This window comes from Heloderma suspectum, chromosome 3 (assembly GCF_057233095.1).
Source record: "Heloderma suspectum isolate Gila_16-S chromosome 3, 16-S_ref, whole genome shotgun sequence".
Lineage (NCBI taxonomy): Eukaryota > Metazoa > Chordata > Lepidosauria > Squamata > Helodermatidae > Heloderma > Heloderma suspectum.
The window spans coordinates 250,831,162-250,853,158 of NC_139460.1; the positions used below are offsets into that span (position 1 = coordinate 250,831,162).

Here is a 21,997-nt window from a genome sequence, read left to right on the forward strand (position 1 = left end):
GGAATCCCCGCAGAGCGAAACCGGCTGGCCAGGATTCCGGGGGGGAGGCGCGGAGCGCCTCCCCCCAGTGGAACCCGGCGGAGCCATGTAAGGGGAGTTTCATACATCCCTATACAGGAAAGATCTTAATGTCACTGATAGCGATGATAGTGCGGTCACTGAACTGGAGCCGGACATCCTAGAGAGTGAAGTCAAGTGGGCCTTAGGAAGCATTACTAACAGCAAAGCTAGCGGAGATTACAGTATTCCAGCTGAGCTATTTAAAATCCTAAAAGATGATGCTGTTAAAGTGCTGCACTCAACATGCCAACACATCTGGAACACTCAACAGTGGCCACAAGACTGGAAAAGGTCAGTTTACGTTCCAGTTCCAAAGAAGGGCAATGCCAAAGAGTGTTCAAACTACCGTACAATTGCGCTCATTTCACATGCCAGCAACGTTATGCTCAAAATCCTACAAGGTAGGCTTCAGCAGCACGTGAACCGAGAACTACTGGAAGTACAAGCTGAATTTTGAAGAGGCAGAGGAACTAGAGATCAAATCGCCAACATTCGCTGGATCGTGGAGAAAACAAGAGAATTTCAAAAGAAGTCTATTTTTCTGCTTAATTGACAACGCTAAAGCCTTTGATTGTGTGGATCACAACAAACTGTGGCAAATTCTGAAAGAGATGGGAGTACCAGACCACATTACCTGTCTCCTGAGAAACCTGTACGAGGGACAAGAAGCAACAGTAAGAACCGGACATGGAAGAACCGATTGGTTCAAAATTGGGAAAGGAGTACGACAAGGCTGCATATTGTCGCCCTGCTTATTTAACTTATGTGCAGAGTACATCATGAGAAACGCCGGGTTGGATGAATCACAGGTCGGAATTAAGACTGCCGGGAGAATTATCAACAACCTCCGATATGCAGACGATACCACCCTAATGGCAGAAAGCGAAGAGGATCTCAAGAGCCTCTTGTTGAGGGTGAAAGAGGAGAGTGCAAAAGCTGGTTTGAAACTCAACATTAAAAAAAACGAAGATCATGGCATCTGTCCCCATCACTTCCTGGCATATAGATGGGGAAGAAATGGAAGCAGTGACAGATTTTATTTTCTTGGGCTCCAAGAGCACCGCAGACGGTGACTGTAGCCATGAAATTAAAAGATGCTTGCTCCTTGGGAAGAAAGCTATGGCAAACCTGGACAGCATAGTAAGAAGCAGAGACATCACCTTGCCAACAAAGATTCGTATAATCAATGCTCTGGTTTTCTCAGTAGCAACGTATGGCTGTGAGAGCTGGACTATAAGGAAGGCTTAGTGCTGAAGAATTAATGCCTTTGAACTGTGGTGCTGGAGAAGACTCTTACGAATCCTCTGGACTGCAAGGAGATCAAATCAGTCCATCCTAAAGGAAATCAACCCTGACTGCTCATTGGAAGGACAGATACTGAAGCTGAAGCTCAACTATTTTGGCCACCTAATGCGAAGAGAAAAGTCCCTGGAAAAGACCCTGATGCTGGGAAAGATTGAAGGCAAAAGGAGCAGGGGACGGCAGAGGATGACGTGGCTAGATAGCATCACCGATGCAATGAATATGGACTCTCCCAGAGCAGACTCTGGGAGAGAGCGCAGGACAGGAAGGCCTGGTGTGCTGTGGTCCATGGGGTCATGAAGAGTCGGACACGACTCAACGACTGAACAACAACAACACCTTGAATGATAATGGCATCATGTAAAGAGCCTGCAAACTTCCGTGAAGGAGCAATCTCAATAGCAGGATAAAAGCTCTGTGTAAAGGAGCCCCAACACACTAAAGGGTGGTGAAAACTTCAGGCAGAAATCCCCCTGCAGAAACGCATGACTTAAGTGGCTGCAGTTCATCCAGCTGTAATTCAATAAGCCAGAGTGTCATGGTTCGGCTAGCCAGAGGTAGTTCTGCATCACAAAGCTCCATACTCAATGGCCTGCTTTTCCTCAATGAAGGGTGGTCCCTTTGAATTCAACTGCTGGAGTAACAGTTTATTGGTATAACAAACAGACTTTGGCAGTGGTTAGACTCACCCTTCTTCTGTACAACACATGTCTAGGGTTCTGAATTGCACCTTCCTAAGAGATGCTAAGACATTCTTGCCTGTAGCTCGTGCCAATTTGTGCAATCTTGCTGCTACAGCCAGGATACTGTATGCTTTCTCCTGTTAACACCTTCAGCTCTTGGTTTCACTGCAGCTAGCACACCTTCTCTGATTTGCAGTTCTTCAGGCTTCTCGCGCTTTCCCGCTACAAGTCTTCTTTCTGTTTCCTTTCCTCCCCTTCCTCCTTTTCCTGGTAATCCTCCTCTGGGTCCAGTGCCTGCTTCCTTATATTCACTAGTCTTTGACTCTGACCTCTATTCTTTGGCCTCGTTAACCCCTTCTTAGTTTCTTCCATCGTGGGCTTTAAGTTCTTTCTGCTATTCAAGGTCCCAGACCCCTCCTGTCTAAGTCCTTGGCATTTCCACAAGGGGCTCCTTTGCTTTTGGCAGCCCCTCTAGCTACTCTCACAGAGTCAAAATGATCTGGATTGTGTCATTTCCCAGACAACTCTGAATGGACCTGAACCGGGTCAGTTCAAGTGGACATAAAAGTGGTAGACCTGGATACCTCTGTTTATGCAAACTCTGATATCAATGGTTAGAAATATACTGCCATTTATTTCACAAACCTCTAAAGTACAACTTCTCAGATCTTTAGTCACTTCATGATTTCAAACATTTTGTTTTAATAGCACATGTTTCATGTGCTAGTAAAACAGTACTAAGGAGTTATTATTTAGGGCTGTAGGGAAGAATGATAATGAGCGTAAGAAGCACTTATGTTCATATGTTACGGCAGCAGCATGAGAGCTGCTTCCTTATGGTCTGATTTCATACTACTCCAGTACGAGTACTATGCATATGGAGAAATCACATGGGCAGGATTTTGCTGGAGTATTACTGCCCCAGCTGTGTATTTATGCTACAGGTTGCTGCAGGCTTCCATCTTGTCTTCCCTGCTGTTGAATATCTGCATGAAAACCAGGGGGAGGTCACTGGAAATTTGAAGTGAAGTGCCATCACTATGCTGATGATTCCCAGCATTGCTTGAGTATGGAAAGGAATGATGACCAACTTTATTAAAATATAATTAAATCTGCAATGGGACAATATTAACTACTTATAACTAAATCCTCCTTTCATTGTGGGTATATTTAGAAGTCAAGGGTAAATGTATTAATGAGGTTTAGAAAATCTCATCGTATCTCTAAGATTATAAACGAACGCTAGATGCTGATGTGTTTATTGTTTCTGTCCCTAGCCCAACCACAGAAATTGACTACATCCTATGGTCAGATGGAGAAACACCTAAAGACAAACCACCATGTGGGTTTCACAATGAACACTGCAAAACTCCAGTTACCAGTAAGTGTGACACTGTACATAAGATTGGCATTGTTGGATGAGGGGAGAAAATGAAGTGATTTGCTCATTCTTAGTATTTCTCATTAAAAAACCTAAAGTTTTTATTTATGTCAGTGTTGAGACTTGTGGCTCCCATGGGATGCGGGAAGATCTTTCTTTCTGGCACATTATAGCATGCATTGAAGACATATTCAATTTTTTCCTGTGGCCTAGGCCACTGAATTATATCACCTTATGTAATTTTTAGAAATGGTGACAAATATTAGACATAAGATAAAATTTAAAGGGACTGTTCAGACAAGTAAGTACAGCAATGTCTCCTCATGTATGCCGGAGTGATTAACAGTGCAATCCCATGCATGTTACTTGGAAGTGAGTTCCACTGGGTTTAATAGGAGGGACCAATCCTATGTCCCCTGGGCAGCATCTGGGGTGCATAAGATTTCTCGGTTTCTGGGCTCCAACATCAGAACCAGGGCTCCGACCTTGGAGCCCAGAAACCACACTCCACTCCCTCGCCCCCTTGTAGCCAGTGCAGTTCTCTCCATGTCAGCTATGTCTCTGCGCTTGGAAACAGAGCATGGAGACAGGGAAAAGGGGGTGGTCATGGAGGTGGGGAAGAGAGGAGACTATGGAAGCTGCATTATACAGCCTCCTATGTGCCACACGGCCTCCCCCACTCCACTGCTCCAAAGCTCCCTGGCTGTTGTTTATTCATTCAGTCGCTTCCAACTCTTCATGACTTCATGGACCAGCCCACGCCAGAGCTTCCTGTCGGCCCTCGCCACCCCCAGCTCCCCCAAGGTCGAGTCCGTCACCTCCAGAATATCATCCATCCATCTTGCCCTTGGTCGGCCCCTCTTCCTTTTGCCTTCCACTTTCCCTAGCATCAGCATCTTCTCCAGGGTATCCTGTCTTCTCATTATGTGGCCAAAGTACTTCAGTTTTGCCTTGAATATCATTCCCTCAAGTGAGCAGTCCGGCTTTATTTCCTGGAGTATGGACTGGTTTGATCTTCTCGCAGTCCAAGGCACTCTCAGAATTTTCCTCCAACACTACAGTTCAAAAGCATCTATCTTCCTTCGCTCAGCCTTCCGTATGGTCCATCTGTCGCAGCCATAGATTACTACGGGGAATACCATTGCTTTAACCATGTGGACCTTTGTTGTCAGTGTGATATCTCTGCTCTTAACTATTTTATCAAGATTTGTCATTGCTCTCCTCCCAAAAAGTAAACGTCTTCTGATTTCCTGGCTGTAGTCAGTGTCTACAGTAATCTTTGCGCCTAGAAAAACAAAGTCTGTCACTGCCTCCATGTTTTCTCCCTCTATTTGCCAGTTATCAATCAAGTCGGCTGCCATAATCTTGGTTTTTTTGAGGTTTAACTTCAACCCAGCTTTTGCACTTTCTTCTTTCACCTTCGTCATAAGGTTCCTCAGCTCCTCCTCGCTTTCAGCCATCAAAGTGGTATCATCTGCATATCTCCCTGGCTAGACAGGCAAAATAAAAAATGCCGCGTGGTCAGAGCATCACAGCGAGGATTGCCTTCATGCTCCAGCCACCCTGCATTGAACAGTCGCCAGCCTCCAAGTTCAAAGGCTGATGACTATCTCCATAGGATTGTGCCCTAAGTGTGTTTAGCACTGCAGCCTTCAACCTGGGCCATATATAAGTGGAGTAACCATGCATGTTTTTATACATGAAGAAAAGTTCAACATGACTTGCTGATTCCATCTCCCTCTCTCTCTGTCACACGGAAATGTGTGCGCGTGCCCGCACGTGCACACACACACACACACCTCTACCTCTAGCTGGAGTTAGGTTTTCAAAGATACACAATAACAGAATGTCAAAGTGAAAACAAAACAAAACCCAAAGGCATCCCCATCTTAACTGAAGGACACTGCTTAAGAGTGCTTAATGGCCAACCCTGGTGGTACTACCTTCTCACTGATGTTTCATTATTTTCATCTGGGATTTCAGATAAACACATACCAGGTTTGTAGGCTTGTTTCATATATGCAAGTAGGACATACTGGCTTATTATAAAGCTGCTGAATTAAACATAGGAAGCTGCTTTATACCAAGTCAGACCATTGGCCCAACTAGCCCAGTATTGATGACACTGATGGGCGGCAGCTCACCAGGGTTTCAGACAAGAATATTTCCAGCCCTACCTGGAAGTGCTGGGAATTGAACCTGGAACCTTCTGTATGCAAAGCATATGCTCATTGCTCAACCACTGAGCTACATCTCCTCCATGTTTGTGTGAAACCACTTGCTGTGTGGTTCCCACAATTTTCACTCCACCAACTCAAACCTTGATTTTTCATAGTTATAAGAATTCAGTTTACTTTTGTGTTATTGGCTATGACCTCACCCTGTGGAAATGATACTAAAGCTAAATTATATTCTGGGTTGGATACAGAATCTGCCTTCCATATGCTTGTATAAGGTCCCTTTGCCTGATTTTTGAAGATGCCCCTCCCCTCCCACCACAGCTTACCCTATTCAGCAGGATCTCCTTACTTTCTGTGTAGCATTTTCAAGAGGGTGGAGGGGCTGCCATGGAAAGGAGGGGGTGGGGAAGTCTACTTCCATCAGTGCAGTTGATCCAGCATACATCTGGATCTACCCGTGTGGGGGCGCATGCAGAACCCTTGAAAATAAATGATTATATACACTGTCTGCCTCTAATTCTACTCTTAAATGTCTAGGTCCATCAATATTAAGTTCACACAGGAGTGGGCAACTTGTGGCACTCCAGATGTATTGGCTTACAGCTCCCATCAGCCTTAGTTAGTGTCAGTGTTCCCCTTATGACCTGGACCCCCTGAGCAACTCCTTAAGACTTTCTTGCCTCCTTAAGAGTCCCACCTTCCTTCTTTTAAACTTCCCCTTCCCAATAAGGCGGGGTGTAGGCTGTAGATGTGGGTGACTGACACTTCCAGACACAACAGTTTACTGGTAAATTAAAACAAGCAAATCACAACTAAAGGTATTTGCTCAATAGAGCTGAGTGATACAAAATGCATAAAGAGAAAATAAAACTTGCAAAAACACAAGTTCCTCTACCCCAGCTGCACTTAGACTTGTCCAGGCTGCTTCTTCCTACTCTCTCTTCATGGTCGGGTCTTCCTGACTCTGATCTTACTGTCTCTCTCTCTCTCTCTCTCTCTCTCTCCCTTTTTATCCCCGCCTTCCGCAAAACCGAAAGTACTGTTTCAGACCTGAAGATGTGAAACTTAGCTTCGGAAAATGAAACTACTCCTTGCAAAAAACCCAGGCTTCTAGGCCTGACTTTTTTACCTTTCCTCTGTAGGCCTCAGATCTTCACAGCCAGCATAGCCAATGGTGAAGGATGTTAGGAGTTGTAGGCTGGAACATCTGGAGAGCCACAAGTTGCCCACCTCTGGATTCACATTTCAGGCCTATGCAGTAGAAGTAAGATCCATAATGTCTAATTGGTCTTACTCCCTAGTACGTGTACTGAGGATTGCAGTTTCATGTTTGTAAATTGGCCATAAGATCCCATATCTCTATCCTTCTAATCATTACTTGTTTGAAATATGTTCTACTGTACCCTAGGGATGATTCTCATGTGTGTATATTTTCCAGTTCCGCTATTTCCTTTTTGCTTTGGTGTGACAGATTTGCTGTTATGAGAGTTGCCTAACCCCCCCCCCCTTTTACTGTGTTTGCATATTTCACCAAAATTCAGCTCCATCTGCCTGTTCTATAATAACCTGTTCTGTCCCTTGTCATTTGAAGGTACGGCCCTTATTGTGGTGATAATTCTTCTGATAATAACAGTATCAGGGGTTATTGGTGTGGCACCATTTATGAAGATCTATAAAGGGAGCTTTCAAAAGCAAACCAATGATAGCTGGTGGAGAATTAATTATGAGGATATCATCCTCTTGAATGATAACAAGGTAAAGGATGACCTGTTGCATACTGAGCCTTCCGTTGACACTCCGGAGCATATTTCTCCTCAACACTTATTTGTGGGGTTCAGATGCATTCATAGAGTACATGGTGGATGGGGATAAAACAAACTTTCTGGCCTTTCTCTACACACAAGGTGGATAAGGCTGGCTGTAGAAGTACTAGACTGGCAGTGCAGTCTGGCTTCTCCCTACATACGTTGGCTTTCGTCACCAATCGTAGGCAGGTTATGTGATTTTAAAATCATTCGAAAATGATAATGCTGAAATATATTTCAAGAGGTTTATACTTCTTGTTACATTTATATCCCACCCGCTTGTTGGGGAAAATGCGCGTCTGTGGCTCAGCATACATGACAAACAGCGAAGCATAGGCTCGTTTCCAGAGAAGCATGAGCAGAGTTCATGCAGTTGGGTTTTCCTGCCTCCTTTCCCACATCAGCCTGTCGCTGTGCCACTTCTGAGAGTCAGTCAGCAGGCCCTGTGTGATGGCATGCAACGTGGTGTGTAGGGCAGGCGAGATACAGGTGGTGGTGGGACTGACAGAAATTGGAGACCTATCGTGCATGAGCGGAAGTCCACTTGCTGTACTAGAAGCCCTATGTATCTAAGCCAGATACAATTATTTTAGACGAGTTCTCTTCTCCAGACAAGTTGTATAATGTCTATAAATTCAATAATTTTTTTCATAATAATTTATTAGCATATGAACTTAGAAACTAGATGTCAGGGTGAGCCTTTTCCCCTACATGCTAGTTTTCTATATAAGGGGATCTTTTTTATTCCTCGTCCGTCATTTGTGAGGGTGCTAGGTGTATGTTTCATGTTCAGGTGACTGATATGTTACAAATGAGCTTAATCTTTAAAACAAATAAGGGCAGTTGAGATAACTGTGGCCATGTTTTAATATATAAATTTACATGTTTAGCATTTGTGAACGTCAATCATTAAATCAAAATCAAAATATAAATTTGCTGAATTCAGCACTCTAGTATGTTAATATTTGCTAACAGGCTTATTTTGTTTGTTTGTTCCTCATACGCCAAGGAATGGGCCATACATTATTAAATTAACAAATAGCAAACCAAAAATATCAAGCCTCTCCTTAATTTAGCCTTGAATGGTAATCTTTTGCTCATGCCAATGCCAATTACATCTCATTCTGTGTTTTGAAATCAGAGTAGGGTCAATTCAGTAAATTCAGAGTTTGCTTTGAATGCTCATGCCAGTGCTATTCGCATTCCTAATTTATCAACTGGTAATATAGCACGTTGTCTTCTCTTTGAAAGCAAGACTTTGATCTACCTCAAGCAAGCACATCAGAGTCCAGAGAAACAGAAAATGTTGGTTCCCATTTGTTTATATCTAGCAATAACTATTCTGGATTGAAGGACAAGCAAGCTAAAGAAGTATTTTACACTACAGTAGGCCTTTATCAGGTATGTATGCAAGCATCCAGAATAGAAGCATACCAAATAGGCACGTGTTTCATTCACATCTGCTAATTGTATATTTTCTAGTGCCCTTTATGTTGTTTCTATTACGTGCAGGTGAATAGGGCGCGAGCAGCCCAACAGAATAAATGCCAGAATATTTCACAGGATTCACAGGTAGGATTATTAAGCTGATAGCCCCAAATTGTTCACATCTTTCATAATATGATTTCATTTATTTAAATATTTCTTACCCACCCCTGAGATTAGCTCTCAGGACAGGAAACAATCAATAAAAACAATTCAACAAGAACTAAAAAACATAAAACAATCCACAATCCATTATATAAAGTCAGAAAAGGTAAATCACAAACAAGCTACAGTCTATGAGACCCAAAATCTTGGGTAAATAGCTATGTATTAACTTGGCACTGACAGGAAGCCAGCTTAGGCACCAGCCAGGCCTCCATGGGGAGGGCATTCCATAACTGGGGTGCCACAGCTGAGAAGGTCCTCCCTTGCTTGTCCACATCCTGGACAGCTCCCAGTAGTGGGATGCAGATCTTGATATTTAATGCTTTAGCTTTGCACAGATTGGTAGTGGTTGAGTTGATAAAGTTTGTAGGATGATGTAGGCATGGTATAGTGTTGTAATATCCTTCCAAAGGTGTGAGTGCTTAGCAGTGGTGCAGCCAGATAGTTTTAGACCCAGGACTTAGGGTGCAATCCTACGCACATTTAAACACAAATAAGCTACAACTCCCAGCATTCCCCATCCAGCCAAGCTGTTTAAACATGCATAGGATTGCACCCTTAATGGTCTTATTGGGGTGGTGCTGGCTTTAGACAGCCATGTGTATTACTTAAGTTTTATTTATTTTATTAATTAATTAAATGTATTAATTGCCCATCTGGCTGGTCACCCAGCCACTTTGGGTGATGTACAATAATAGAAACAGTTTAAAACAATAAAATTCTACATTAAAAACATCATATTTCTAAAAATATCCTAACTCACCCCAAATGCCTGCCTGAACAACCACGTTTTCAATGTGTGGTGGAAGCTCATTAAAGAGGGGGCATGGCGGAGTTCCCTAGGGAGGGAGTTCCACAGAGTGGGGGCCACCACAGAAAAGGCCCTCTTCCTTGTCCTTACCAGTATAGCTGTCCTGACTGATGGCACAAAGAGAAGGCCATCCAAGGCTGATCTTGTTAAGCGGCCTGTCTGGTGTTGCTGGAGGCGCTCCTTAAGATAGGCTGGGCCAGAACCATATAGGGTTTCAAAGGTCAAAACCAACACCTTGAATTTGGCCCGGAAAACAACTGGTAACCAGTGCAACTCCTTCAGTACTGGAGTGATGTGATCTCGCCGGCGGCTGCCTTTAATCAGGCGAGCCGCCACGTTCTGTACCAGCTGCGGCTTCCAAACCATCTTTAAGGGTAACCCCACGTAGAGCACATTACAGTAGTCTAAACGAGAGGAGACCAGGGCATGTACTACCGATGGGAGCAGATGGTCGGGAAGGTAGGGGCGCAGCTGCCGTATCAGATGGAGTTGGTACAGCGCTGTCCAGCTTACAGCTGACACCTGAGCCTCCATGGACAGCAGGGAGTCTAAGATGACCCCCAAGCTGCGGATCTGGTCTTTCAAGGGTAGCTGTACCCCATTCAACACCAGGTCAACATCCCCCAACCTCCTCTTGTCTCCCACTAAAAGTACTTCGGTCTTGTCAGGGTTCAGCTTCAGCTTATTCCTCCCCATCCAGCCACTCACCATCTCCAGACAGGGATTCTACGGCCAACCTTGGTGAAGATTTGAACAAGAGGTAGAGCTGCATGTCATCCACATATTGATGACACCACATCCCAAACCTCCTGATGATAGCCCCCAGCGGCTTCACATAGATGTTAAATAGCATCGGGGAGAGGATGGAACCCTGTGGCACCCCACAAGTGAGCGGTCATGGGTCCAAAACCTCCTCTCCCAGTGCTACCCTCTGGTACCTGCCAGAGAGGAAGGACCGGAACCACCGCAATACGGTATCTCCAATGCCCAACCCCTCCAGGTGGTCCAGGAGGATACCATGGTCAATGGTATCAAAAGCTGCTGAGAGGTTGAGGAGAACAAGGAAGGAACATTCACCCCTATCCAGAGCCCTCCGCATATCATCCACCAAGGTGACCAAGGCCATTTCTGCCCCATGCCCAGGCCTGAAGCCCGACTGAAATGGATCTAGATAATTGGCTTCTTCCAAGTGTGCCTTCAACTGCATTGCCACCACCCGCTCAATCACCTTGCCCAAAATTGCCAGATTCGAGACTGGGCAAAAGTTATTCAGAACTTGGGGATCCAAGGAGGGCTTCTTTAAGAGTGGTTTTATCACTGCCTCCTTGAGGGCTGATGGCATCACTCCCTCCTCAAGGGAGGCGTTCAGCACTGCCCTGATCCCCTCACCCAATCTCTCTTTGCAGCCCATAATGAGCCAGGATGGGCAAGGATAAAGTGAGCAGGTGGTCAGCCTTACAGATGAAAGCACCTTGTCCACTTCATCAGAAGGAAGAAGCTGGAACCTATCCCACAAAACTGGTTTGCCACAGACCGCCTCTTGCTCACTAACTGTATCCACAGCGCACGGAGTAACACTCCCAATCTGATCAATTTTATCTGCAAAGTGCCTTGCCAAGGCCTCACAGGAGGCTTAGAATGCTCCAGCCACTGGACTGACCAGGCTCCGGACCCTAGGGCAGCGCTCTGTGGACACGACAGAAACAGCATAATATTCCTTTTTTGCTGCCTTCACCGCCACATGATAGGCTGAAGATACAGCTCTAGCCCGTGTCTGATCTAGGGATGTACGAAAGTCACTTACCTTTCCACAGATTGTGTTCGTGGGGGGGGAGGCGCTCTGTCCCTCCCCCCAGAATCCTCGACGGGGGGGGAGGCAATCCAGTCCTCTCCTCTGGAATCCTCGATGACCAGCTCTGCTTCGCGGCGGCTCCACAGAGCAGCCGGCCAGGCCCGTCTGCAGCTGGATTTCCGGCTACAGTCTGGGTGGTGCGGACGCAAATGGTGGCCCCAGTAGCGGCCGCCATTTGTGTCCAGCCAGGCAGCTGTGATAGGCTATGTAAGTCTTTACGTAGCCTATCATGGCTGGGCAAAAAACCCACAACCCAGCATATGCAAATGGCGGTGGCTACGGCAGCTGCCATTTGTGTTCCCTATTTCCCCCCGATTTATCTTATGTAAATATTTACGTAAGATAAAATGGTGAAAAAAAGGGGAACACAAATAGCGTACTGGATGCTATTTGCGTTCCTTTATTTTTCGCCGTTCCAGCCTATGTAAATATTTACGTAGGCTAGAACAGCGAAAAATAAAGGAACACAAATAGCACCCACTACGCTATTTGTGTTCCCCTTTTTTTCGCCGTTTTATCTTACGTAAATATTTATGTAAGATAAATCGGTGAAAAATAGGGAACGCAAAAGGTGGCCACCTTAGCCACCGCCATTTGCATACGCTGGTTTTTTTGGGGGGGGGTTAGCTGTGATAGGCTATGTAAATTCTTACGTAGCCTATCACGGCTGCAAGGACGGCAATGAAGGCGGCAGTAGCCTGGCCGCGGCTGGCCAGGAGACCAGCCGCCGGAGCTGCCACCGCCAGAGCCACCACCGCTGCCGCCAGAACTGCCGCTGAATCCGCCGCATCTGCCCCAGGTAAGTGCCATCCTGGGGGGATTCCGCAGGGGGGGGCAGGAGGCTGTTCCTCCACAGATTCCAGGGGGGCGGATTCTTTAGAATCCGGCCTCACTGGAATCTGTGGCGGAATTCTCTGCCATCCCTAATCTGATCACCTTTGGAGCGAGACTTCCGCCACTGGCGCTTTAGCCGTTTCACCTCCTGTTTCTAGGGATGTATGAAAGTCACTTACCTTTTCGCAGGTGTGATTCACGGTGAGGGGGGAGGCACTCCGTCCCTCCCCCTGGAATCCTCCCTGGCTGGCTCCGCTCTGCGGAGGCTCCACAGAGCCGCCAGCCAGGGCCATCTGCAGCCAGAGTTCCGGCCACAGCCGGGCTGCTGCGGACACAAATGGTGGCTGCCGTAGCGACCGCCATTTGCATCCTGCCAGGCTGCCATGAAAGGCTACATAAGTATTTATGTAGCCTATCACAACAAAGAGCAGGGATGCAAACGGCAGCTGCTACACAGTTTGCGCCGCTGCTCTTTCCGTGATAGGCTACATAAGTATTTACGTAGCCTATCATGGTAAAGGCAGCCACGCAAATGGCATAGTGGCTGCCATTTGCGTGGCTGCCTTTACCATGATAGGCTTCGTAAGTATTAACGTAGCGGCCGGCGTTTGCATCCCTGCTCTTTGCCGTGATAGGCTATGTAAATACTTACCTAGCCTATCATGGCAGCTTGGCAGGACGCAAATGGTGGCCTCAGCAGCTGGCCGAAAGACCAGCCGCCGCTGCCGCTGCTACCAGAGCCCCAGGTAAGTTTCGTTCCGCAGGGATTCCACGGGGTGGCGGGGGGTGGGAGGCTGTTCTGCCACAGGTTTCGGGGCGCTGAATGCAGTGCATTCGGCCTCACTGAAATCCGCGTCGGAATTCTCCGCCATCCCTACCTGTTTCAGAGCTCGTAACTGTGGCTTGAACTAGGGATGTACGAAAGTCACTTACCTTGAACAAAATTTGATTCACGGTGGGGGGGAGGCGCTCCGTCCCTCCCCCCAAAATTCTGGCCGGGGGGAGGCGCTCTGTCCCTCCACCCCCGAATCCTGGCCGGCTGGGCCGCAAATGGCGGCGGCTGTAGCCGCCGCCGTTTGCGTCCCTGCAGTCAGCCGAGATAGGCTACATAAATGTTTACGTAGCCTATCACGGCTGAGTAAAAAAATAAAAAAAAAACCCGCGCATACACAAATGCGTTCCTTTGTGTTCCTTATTTTGGCACGTGTAGTCTACGTAAACATTTACGTAGACTACGGCGAAAATAAGGGGAATGCAAATAGCGTAGATGGGTGCCGCCATTTGCATACGCACGGTTTTTTTTTTTTACTCAGCTGTGATAGGCTACATAAACATTTACGTAGCCTATCACGGTATATTTTAAAAATCTAGCCGTGATAAGCTACGTAAATCTTTACGTAGCCTATCACTTTTTTTGGTTTTTTTTTTTTTTACTGGAAATGGTGGCAGCAGCAGCCGGTCAGAAGACCGGCCGCCGCTGCCGCCGCCGCACCACCACCTCACCGCTGCCACATTGCTGCCTCACCGCCGCCAGGAGGATTAGCCCAAGGTAAGTCCCGTCCCGGGGGGGGTCGGGGGGGCAGACCATTTCGCCACCAATTTCGGGGGGCCAAATGCGCTGGCATTCGGCCTTCCCGAGATTTGTGGTGAAATGCTCTGACATCCCTAGATTGAACCATGGTGGAGTCCGAGCCCTGTTCAGGGGGAGAGGGTGTTTCGGAGCCACCCGATCTAATGCCCCTGTGGTTGCGGCATTCCAGCCACCCACAAGGGTCTCGACCGAGTGGCCGTTGGCGTGCTCCAGAGAATCCCTAAGTGCATTCAGGAATCCATTCGGAACCATAAGATGCCTGGGGTGGACCAGTTTAATAGGTCCTCCACCCCTGTGGAGGGGTTGTGGAACCGAGAAGTCCAATGTCACCAGATAGTGATCTGACTATGATAAGGGGGTGGTGGATATACATATATACCCCATGTAGAAGTATTGCACTTATAATGTATTGCAATTATGATGCAAAGTTTTGTATCTGGGGGAAATGCAACATTTCCCTTAGATATTGAAATTATTGCAGTTGTTGTTGGTGTGTGGAACATGATGTAAAAATGCCAGGAACCCTTATTGGATATAGGTTGTGATGCTGTAAATTATGAGTAGCACAATTTCCACACTACCATCACCACCTGTTGCCTTTTGAGTGTTATTCTTGACTGTATTTCTTTTTGAAACTGAAGGTGGCCCACTCTCCTGCTGTATAACTGCTGGGCAAGAATGGTGAAAAGTTACCTCCTCTTAGATCAGTATTTGTTAGTATTTCAATATTATTGAACCAACAAAATGTGAGTCATTATACTAGATGAGAGCAAATTTAATATCAAATGTATGCAACATTTTATTAAAACATTAGTGTGGAATGGAAGAGGCGAAGAAGTTTATGATTCAGTGGGCTCCGGATACTGGATATAATTTTGAGGTACCTGTATGTTTGAAACTATGGTAATAATCTTTTTTGCTTTGTACCAACCTAACAGAACAATTATAAAATATTTATTATTTATTAGTAACACTTGTATGCCTCTTAATATAATAAAATCTATAAGTGATCCATATACATACAAAATAATGACAAGCGTATACAATATGCTGGGGTCACCACCTGTTGGGAGGGGTAGCTTTGTGTTCAGTGCTCAGGGGGAAGCCAGTGGAACACAGTTTGGGTTTCCTGGTTTCTGGGTCATTCAGTCACTGTAATTGGCTAGCATGGTCCATGTGGGCCAGCCTTCAAGGTAGATCTACCCAGTGCAGTCCAGGGGAAGACTCTGGGGCAGGGCTGGAGCTCAGTGCATATATTGCATATTTCATGTGCAAATATTGTATCGATCATGTATCTGATGTGCTTTAATGTGCTATATGTGTATTTTAAGAAATATAATAATAGTCATAAATATTAACTAAATGTTAGTAAATATCAACCCTAAAGTTATTATCCCTGAAATATCACTTGCAGAGAACTACACAATGGTTAAAATGACGTTCTTATTGCACTTGAGAGAGTTCTACCCTTAAGGGTGGCACTAAAAAAATCTTTTAAAATAAATCAGTCATATTATTCTGCTCTTCTACCAATTATTTCTACCAATAAATATGTAGAGCAGCTTACATGATGCGGTCATACAGAAGGACCCTCAGTGTATCCTTGAAGATTCCTACAAGACCACTTTGTTCATTTCTCCAAGACAGTTTTTATGTTAAAAGTTAATGTATATCACATTCTGCCTCTTCCCTTTTTTTGTTGTTCCAGGGAATCTTTGTTGCTCTCAAATTCATTGATAATCAAACAGATGCCTGGATTCAGAAACCATCAGTTCTTCAGGAGGTTCAGATGGTATATTTCACTCTTAAGGTTTTGAACATCTTCCATTGCAAATCTGTATTTGAATTGTAAACTAACAGTAGATATTCCTGAACCAGGCAGATGATCTGAGATTTACCTTTGAAATTCACCCTGAAATATGAAGGCTTATGGAGCCATTTGGAAAGAAAACACATTTCTACTCAAGTATGATTTATGGGATGTCCCTAGGTACCTCTGCATCAGAGTGACATCTGACAATCATAATAATTAAGCAGCAACATTAAATGCAGGTTTACTGTGGCCCGGTCTGCACATCATTATTATGCAGATTTTTATTTTATTTTTTAAATCTGGGTTATTGTGAATGAGGCAGCATACTGGTATACACTTTCTGATTACTCCCTTTGCAAGGGGGAGCAGCTAAACAAACCATGGACCTTCTGTTCATGGTTTGGTTAGTATTACATGTGAACCAGGAACTCTGGCTTGTCTCTTCCCCACCAAGCCAGAGAAATAACCTAAGAATAAAATGTTCTTTGTATTGGCTCTAGAGGGTCCCCAGCCCGGGGATGAAACAAACCAGAGTTTTGGTTTACAAGTACTGTTAACCACATCATAGACGGAAGGTTCGTGGTTTGCTTAGCTGTTTCCAGCTTGCAGCTGGAGCAATTTGGAAATGTGTACCAGCATGCTGTCTCATTCACAATAACCCAGAATTTAAAAATAATAATAATGCTGGGTTATCCTGCTATGCAAACTAGGCCATTACCTTTTTTCTGTCTGGGTCCAGTTCTGATCTTCTTCAGGTATATGTTCATGTAGAGAAACGTAATATATTATCTAGATTGTGGATACAGTTAAAGCAATTTCTGTGATTGCAGCAAATGGAAAAATTGCAACCACAATAACCTATATCAGGTCTTACTTGTCTGATGCCCATGACAGAGAGAATGTGTGTGGCCTCTGGTAATGAATTAGAAACACATCTGAAGCATGCAGATTTATTTGCAACTGCTTTAGCTGACCTTGCCCTTTTCCATGCTAACTCATGCTTCCAGCACAAAGAAGTATGGATGGTAATTTTATACCATTCCTTACTTCCTGACACTAGTTGTGAAGAGACATCCCAGATAGCATAAACTGGGTGACACCTCTAATGACCATGGGACATTTTTGAGCATAAAATTTAATATGTTTAAGGCTGTCACTAATATCATGCATTGGGTGGTCTAAACCACATATCCTAAGTTGATCCCATAAATGACCTCTTCTGTGGTGCATTTAGAGAGACAGCAGAATGAGCTGAATAAGGTTGTATATGCTTGGCTGTGTGTATATCTGTGGCAGAATCTGAACATGGCTTGACACCAGCAGCTGGTACCACATTTACCAATGTTTCTTTTCTTCAGATGAGAGAACTGAGACATGAGAATCTGGTAGCCTTCTATGGGATATGTCCTGAAGCTCCAGACATCTGCATTGTCATGCATTACTGCAAGAAAGGAAGCCTTAAGGTGAGTACTTTGCCTCAAGGTTTTGGAAACTGGTTACATTAAGTCAGCAGTTATTAGATCAAGCATATTGCTCTAGAAAGGATTGTTAAAGCAGTATATTTTCTGTTTATATCATGCTGTATTTGGCTGTCTTCAGTATTTAATTATCCATCCATCCATCCATCCATCCATCCATCCATCTATCTATCTATCTATCTATCTATCTATCTATCTATCTATCATCTCACAGGAGTGCCTAGAGCAAGAGTGGGCAACTTGTGGCCATCCAGCTGTTGTTGGACTGCATCATCCCAAGCCAGCATAGCCAATGGTGAGGGATGATGGGAGTTGCAGTCCAACAACATCTGGAGGTCCATAAGTTGCCCACATCTGCCCTAGAGGACCGGCTGATGCTGATGGATCTATTCTGCAAAGCCATGTATCAACATGCGTCTTTGCCCCTCGATCGTTTGCAATCTAAATGGTAGCTTCAGAGGAAAAAGAGTGGGAAAGGATATTAAGACACACACAGAGACCACACACAGATGAAAGCAAGGTGAAAGTTCCTGCTCTAGATCACATAGCACCACAACCCATGGACAGCCTGAACCCATGGAGAGAAGAATGGGGTTACACAGGTTAGTCCACCCCCAACATCCATGCATGTGCTGGCTTCACCCCTGACCTTTGGGCAGGAAAGTCTGAAGGAGAATTTTAAGCACACTAGGTTGAATGTGCTTAGAATTCTGCCTATAACTGAGGACCCCAACAGTACAGGGTTCCTGACCCTGGGGAGGATTCTGTGCATGTTTTGCTGAATGTACTTAGAATCCCCCTTCAGACCTTTCCACTCAATGTAGAAAAGCTGGGGTCAGAGTCAGTGCATGCAGTCCTGCTTTTCCCTCCATGAGTTCAGGGAATATCATCTGAAAAGGGCTTTACCATGTTCAAAACAGATCTAGTATCCATCTTCTCAGAATCACATTCCTGGTGCCTTGGCTTGAATGGCTGAATCATTTAAATTGTTCATTCGAGTTGCCTCTTGTTTGCTCTTCATACAGTTCCTAGCACAACTGGGCCTTGGTTTTAGTTAGAAAATTGAGGATGCTGTAATCCAAAACAGAATAATTCTAGGGCAATGGAATTAATTCTCAGCAGTCTCTGTGTTTGCACCAGCTAAACTTGCCAACACCAGTGTAATTCTATTTATTTATGGTATTTCTATACTGCCTTTCTTAACCAACCAAGTTTGTTTACCAAAAATCAGAAAATAAAATAGTAATCAAATAAAAACACAGTAAAACACTAAAAGCAATCTTAAAAACTATAGTAACAATTTAAAAAGCCAAGTATTGCAGTTTATGGGAAAGTGAGCTGGATGGGGCCATGAAATAACTATAGCCAGGACAACCTGTACTGCAGTAGCATGTTACTTCAGGGCTTTGTCTCCAGCAGAATTGCAAGAATCTGTTCATACAGCCAGCTCATTCTGAGATTTCGATTTCTCTCTTGATGGCTGGAGGCAGGATAGAGAAGAAAAATGCTGTTTTTAGGTTTGAAATTTAACATAGGATATTTGATGATTAGCAATTGAGTGGTGATCATCTTCTCTAAGAGGTTTTTTTTTTTTAATACTACAAATTATGTCCCAGGACATACCTCAAAAGAGCTGGTGCAAATCCTACCATAAAAAGATGTCCTTGAATAAATGTACATTTCTGGGCTTTGCACATGAAAGTCAGTGGCTCAGTGATGTACAAGATTTTCCATGATGTGATGTCTCTCTAGTCATTGCAGGAGTACTGCCTTATTTATTATTTCTCTCAGTGTGAGCCAGGTGTGCTTTCAAATGGCAAGCTGTAATGCTGACTTGTATTTGTAAGTACAAAGCCATTTTGTCCCTCATTGCGCTTTCACTGACCTTTGTGGATGCAGATTGCAAAACCCATAGGTTTAGATCTCAGTTAAGTTGGTAGGGAGGGGCTTTGAATCCAACATATCCAAAGCTGGCTCTGCCCCAATCCTACATTGCCCCAGGCCTTCTGCTCCCTTCCACCAGTGGGGACACTGCTGGCAGTAGATTTACACTAGGGATGGCTGCCGCAGGGAAATCCAGCCCTTTTTGGACATGATGGATCTCTGTGACAGACCCAGCTCGGCTTGCATTTTTGAGCTGAATGGTGAGTCAGTTTCTGAAACGCAGGAACATTGCTGACTTTTTAAAAAAAAAAAAAGTGAGTCGCAATTTGTACAAAATTGCAACTGTATTTATGGAAATCATGATTTATGCAATAGCACAATTTGCATAAAATGCAGGCATAAATGGCCTGCAATTTTGCATAAATTGCAATTTCCATGAATACTTACACAATTACGTACAGCTGTGATTTTTCACAAATCACAATTTGTACAAATACCCCCCAACTACCACCCCCGAAAAACTGCAAGCTGGCTCGACTCATTTTGCAATGAGTAGGGCCAGCTTTCGGATGAGCAAGACAAAATCCGGGGGGCCAAGCTGGTGAAAACTCACTGAGCTCTACCCCAAGTGCATTCCTCTGACAACCCGAATTCACACCCATGGAGCTGGTTGAGCTCATCTCCACTGACAAGAGGAGACCACTATCCCATCTGAATCCTTCACAGCAGACCATCTGAGGGAGTTCCGATTGCTCTGCCCATCTGGATCTAACCCATAAAAAGCAGCAGCAGAGCAACAAATCAGTTCCAAAGTGAGATGACAAGGGAGAAATAAAAATGAAACAAAGAGATGAACTGCACTAAAAGGGCCTTGTTGCAGACAAAACAGAAAATGTATTTCGTTTCCAAGAACATTAAAAAACATTAAGCAGTGGATGGAAACACATGTGGAAAAAGGGATGAATTGAGTCAGCAAATGCAAGTTGCATCTCAAAAGAAATATTTGCACTGATTGTTTTTTTAGGATGTTTTGATGCATTCTGATATTGAACTGGACTGGATATTCAAAATCTCTTTCGCCTATGACATAGTCAATGTGAGTATGGAGTAGTGGAATTGCTTTCCGCTACTAGGACAATTGTAAAAATTGTCATGGTGGTAGCAACTGAATACTAACCCCCCCCCCCCCGAAAGATCAGTATCTCTCACCACAAGCATCTGCTGCTCTTGTAGCTGAGACTGAGGTAGCTGTGTGTTTGTGTGTATGTGTAGATGTAAGAGAGAGGGAGAGTTGTGGGGACAGAAATAACAGACTACATTAAGCATTGGAGCCTAATTCTAAGAGCACAGGGATGCTCAAATGGTGCAAAAACTGGCTACCTAACTTCTGATAGTGTTGGGTTGCTTGGAGCATTTTACATCTGTGATTTAATATCAGAACTGGCTCTCCATTGTCTTCAAAGCACAAGTGCTGCTTTAGCTTCTTTAAACTATCAAATTCTACATGACTTAAGCCCTGCATATGGGCTTTTCCATTTCATATTACATGGATCAGCTAACATCACCCTCTTTATTACCCATCCCCATACCATGCTTGGACAGAACAGGCAACTAAAGAGATGTTCTCAGTGGATAGCCTTCAGTTGTAGAATTTACTTCCCTTGTACATCCCCTCACCTCCGGCTAGCTTTCAATGGCTAATTTTAGGCCATTAATAGATTACATTTTATGTTTTGCTTCTCCAATTTTTATTTGGAGATTTTATGTTTGTGGGTTTTTAAAAAGTGTAACCCGATCTAAGCTTTAGGGTAACATAAATATCTATGTAATATTCTTGATTATCACCTCAGAGAAAGATTCTGCTGGCAACAACTGGGAAATGCTGATCTAGAATCAAAAGCCACAACCCAACACATTGAAATCAAGTTGAAGTAACATTTTAAAAAAGTTACCAGTTCAACCTGTTGTACTAAATCTGTGGAATGAAAGCAATACAATTCAAAACTGAAAAGTTGCTGTTTGTGGAATACACAGCATCCCAAGCTAACTTCCTTTGTTCAGCACAGTTATATCACAGACTGTTGCATTTTGACTCTACTAATATCTTTGCCTTCACTGTGTGTATGTTCATTTTCAGGGTATGTTGTTCATCCACAACAGCCCTCTGAAGTCTCATGGAAACTTAAAGCCTACAAACTGCCTGGTAGACAGTCGCATGCAGGTGAAGCTGTGTGGATTTGGGTTGTGGGAATTTAAATATGGAAGGAAATCCAGAGTAATAACAGGGGAGGAGACCAGTTATGCAGGTAAGAGCATTAAATACCTTGGGGTCTTCAAAAACATCATCCATCAGAGTATTTTTATTTGTGACAACTCAGCATTGACTTAAAGATGTTGGAAGACCTTTTATTGGTGCTAAGGATGCGTTCAGTCAGCAGATACCTTAGACTCCTAGTTTCAAATTGTAGTCTGCAAAAACTGGACATCAAATCTTGTCATCCTATGATTTTGCTACCCAGTCCTCCACTGTGTACAATTCTGGCACACAGAGGTCTGGTTTACATGCAATACTTATTCATGGGTTAAACAACAATGTAATGCCAATTCATGGGGTGCTTGAGGAATTCCTATAGAAAATGACCTGATCTTCATCTCCCATACTAATGTGCAGAC

The 21,997-nt window shown here is 44.3% G+C and overlaps 1 protein-coding gene across 1 annotated transcript in view; it reads left to right on the plus strand.

Moving 5' to 3' along the window:
• LOC146351023 (guanylate cyclase 2G-like) overlaps positions 1–21,997 on the plus strand; it is an 82,290-nt gene that overhangs the window by 39,122 nt on the left and 21,171 nt on the right. Inside the window, exons 7-13 of the mRNA XM_084845668.1 lie at positions 3,323–3,426; positions 7,198–7,361; positions 8,663–8,812; positions 15,858–15,941; positions 17,321–17,425; positions 20,349–20,420; positions 21,462–21,630. Of these exons, the coding sequence (XP_084701794.1) occupies positions 3,323–3,426; positions 7,198–7,361; positions 8,663–8,812; positions 15,858–15,941; positions 17,321–17,425; positions 20,349–20,420; positions 21,462–21,630 (848 nt within the window). The remainder of the gene's footprint in view (positions 1–3,322; positions 3,427–7,197; positions 7,362–8,662; positions 8,813–15,857; positions 15,942–17,320; positions 17,426–20,348; positions 20,421–21,461; positions 21,631–21,997) is intronic.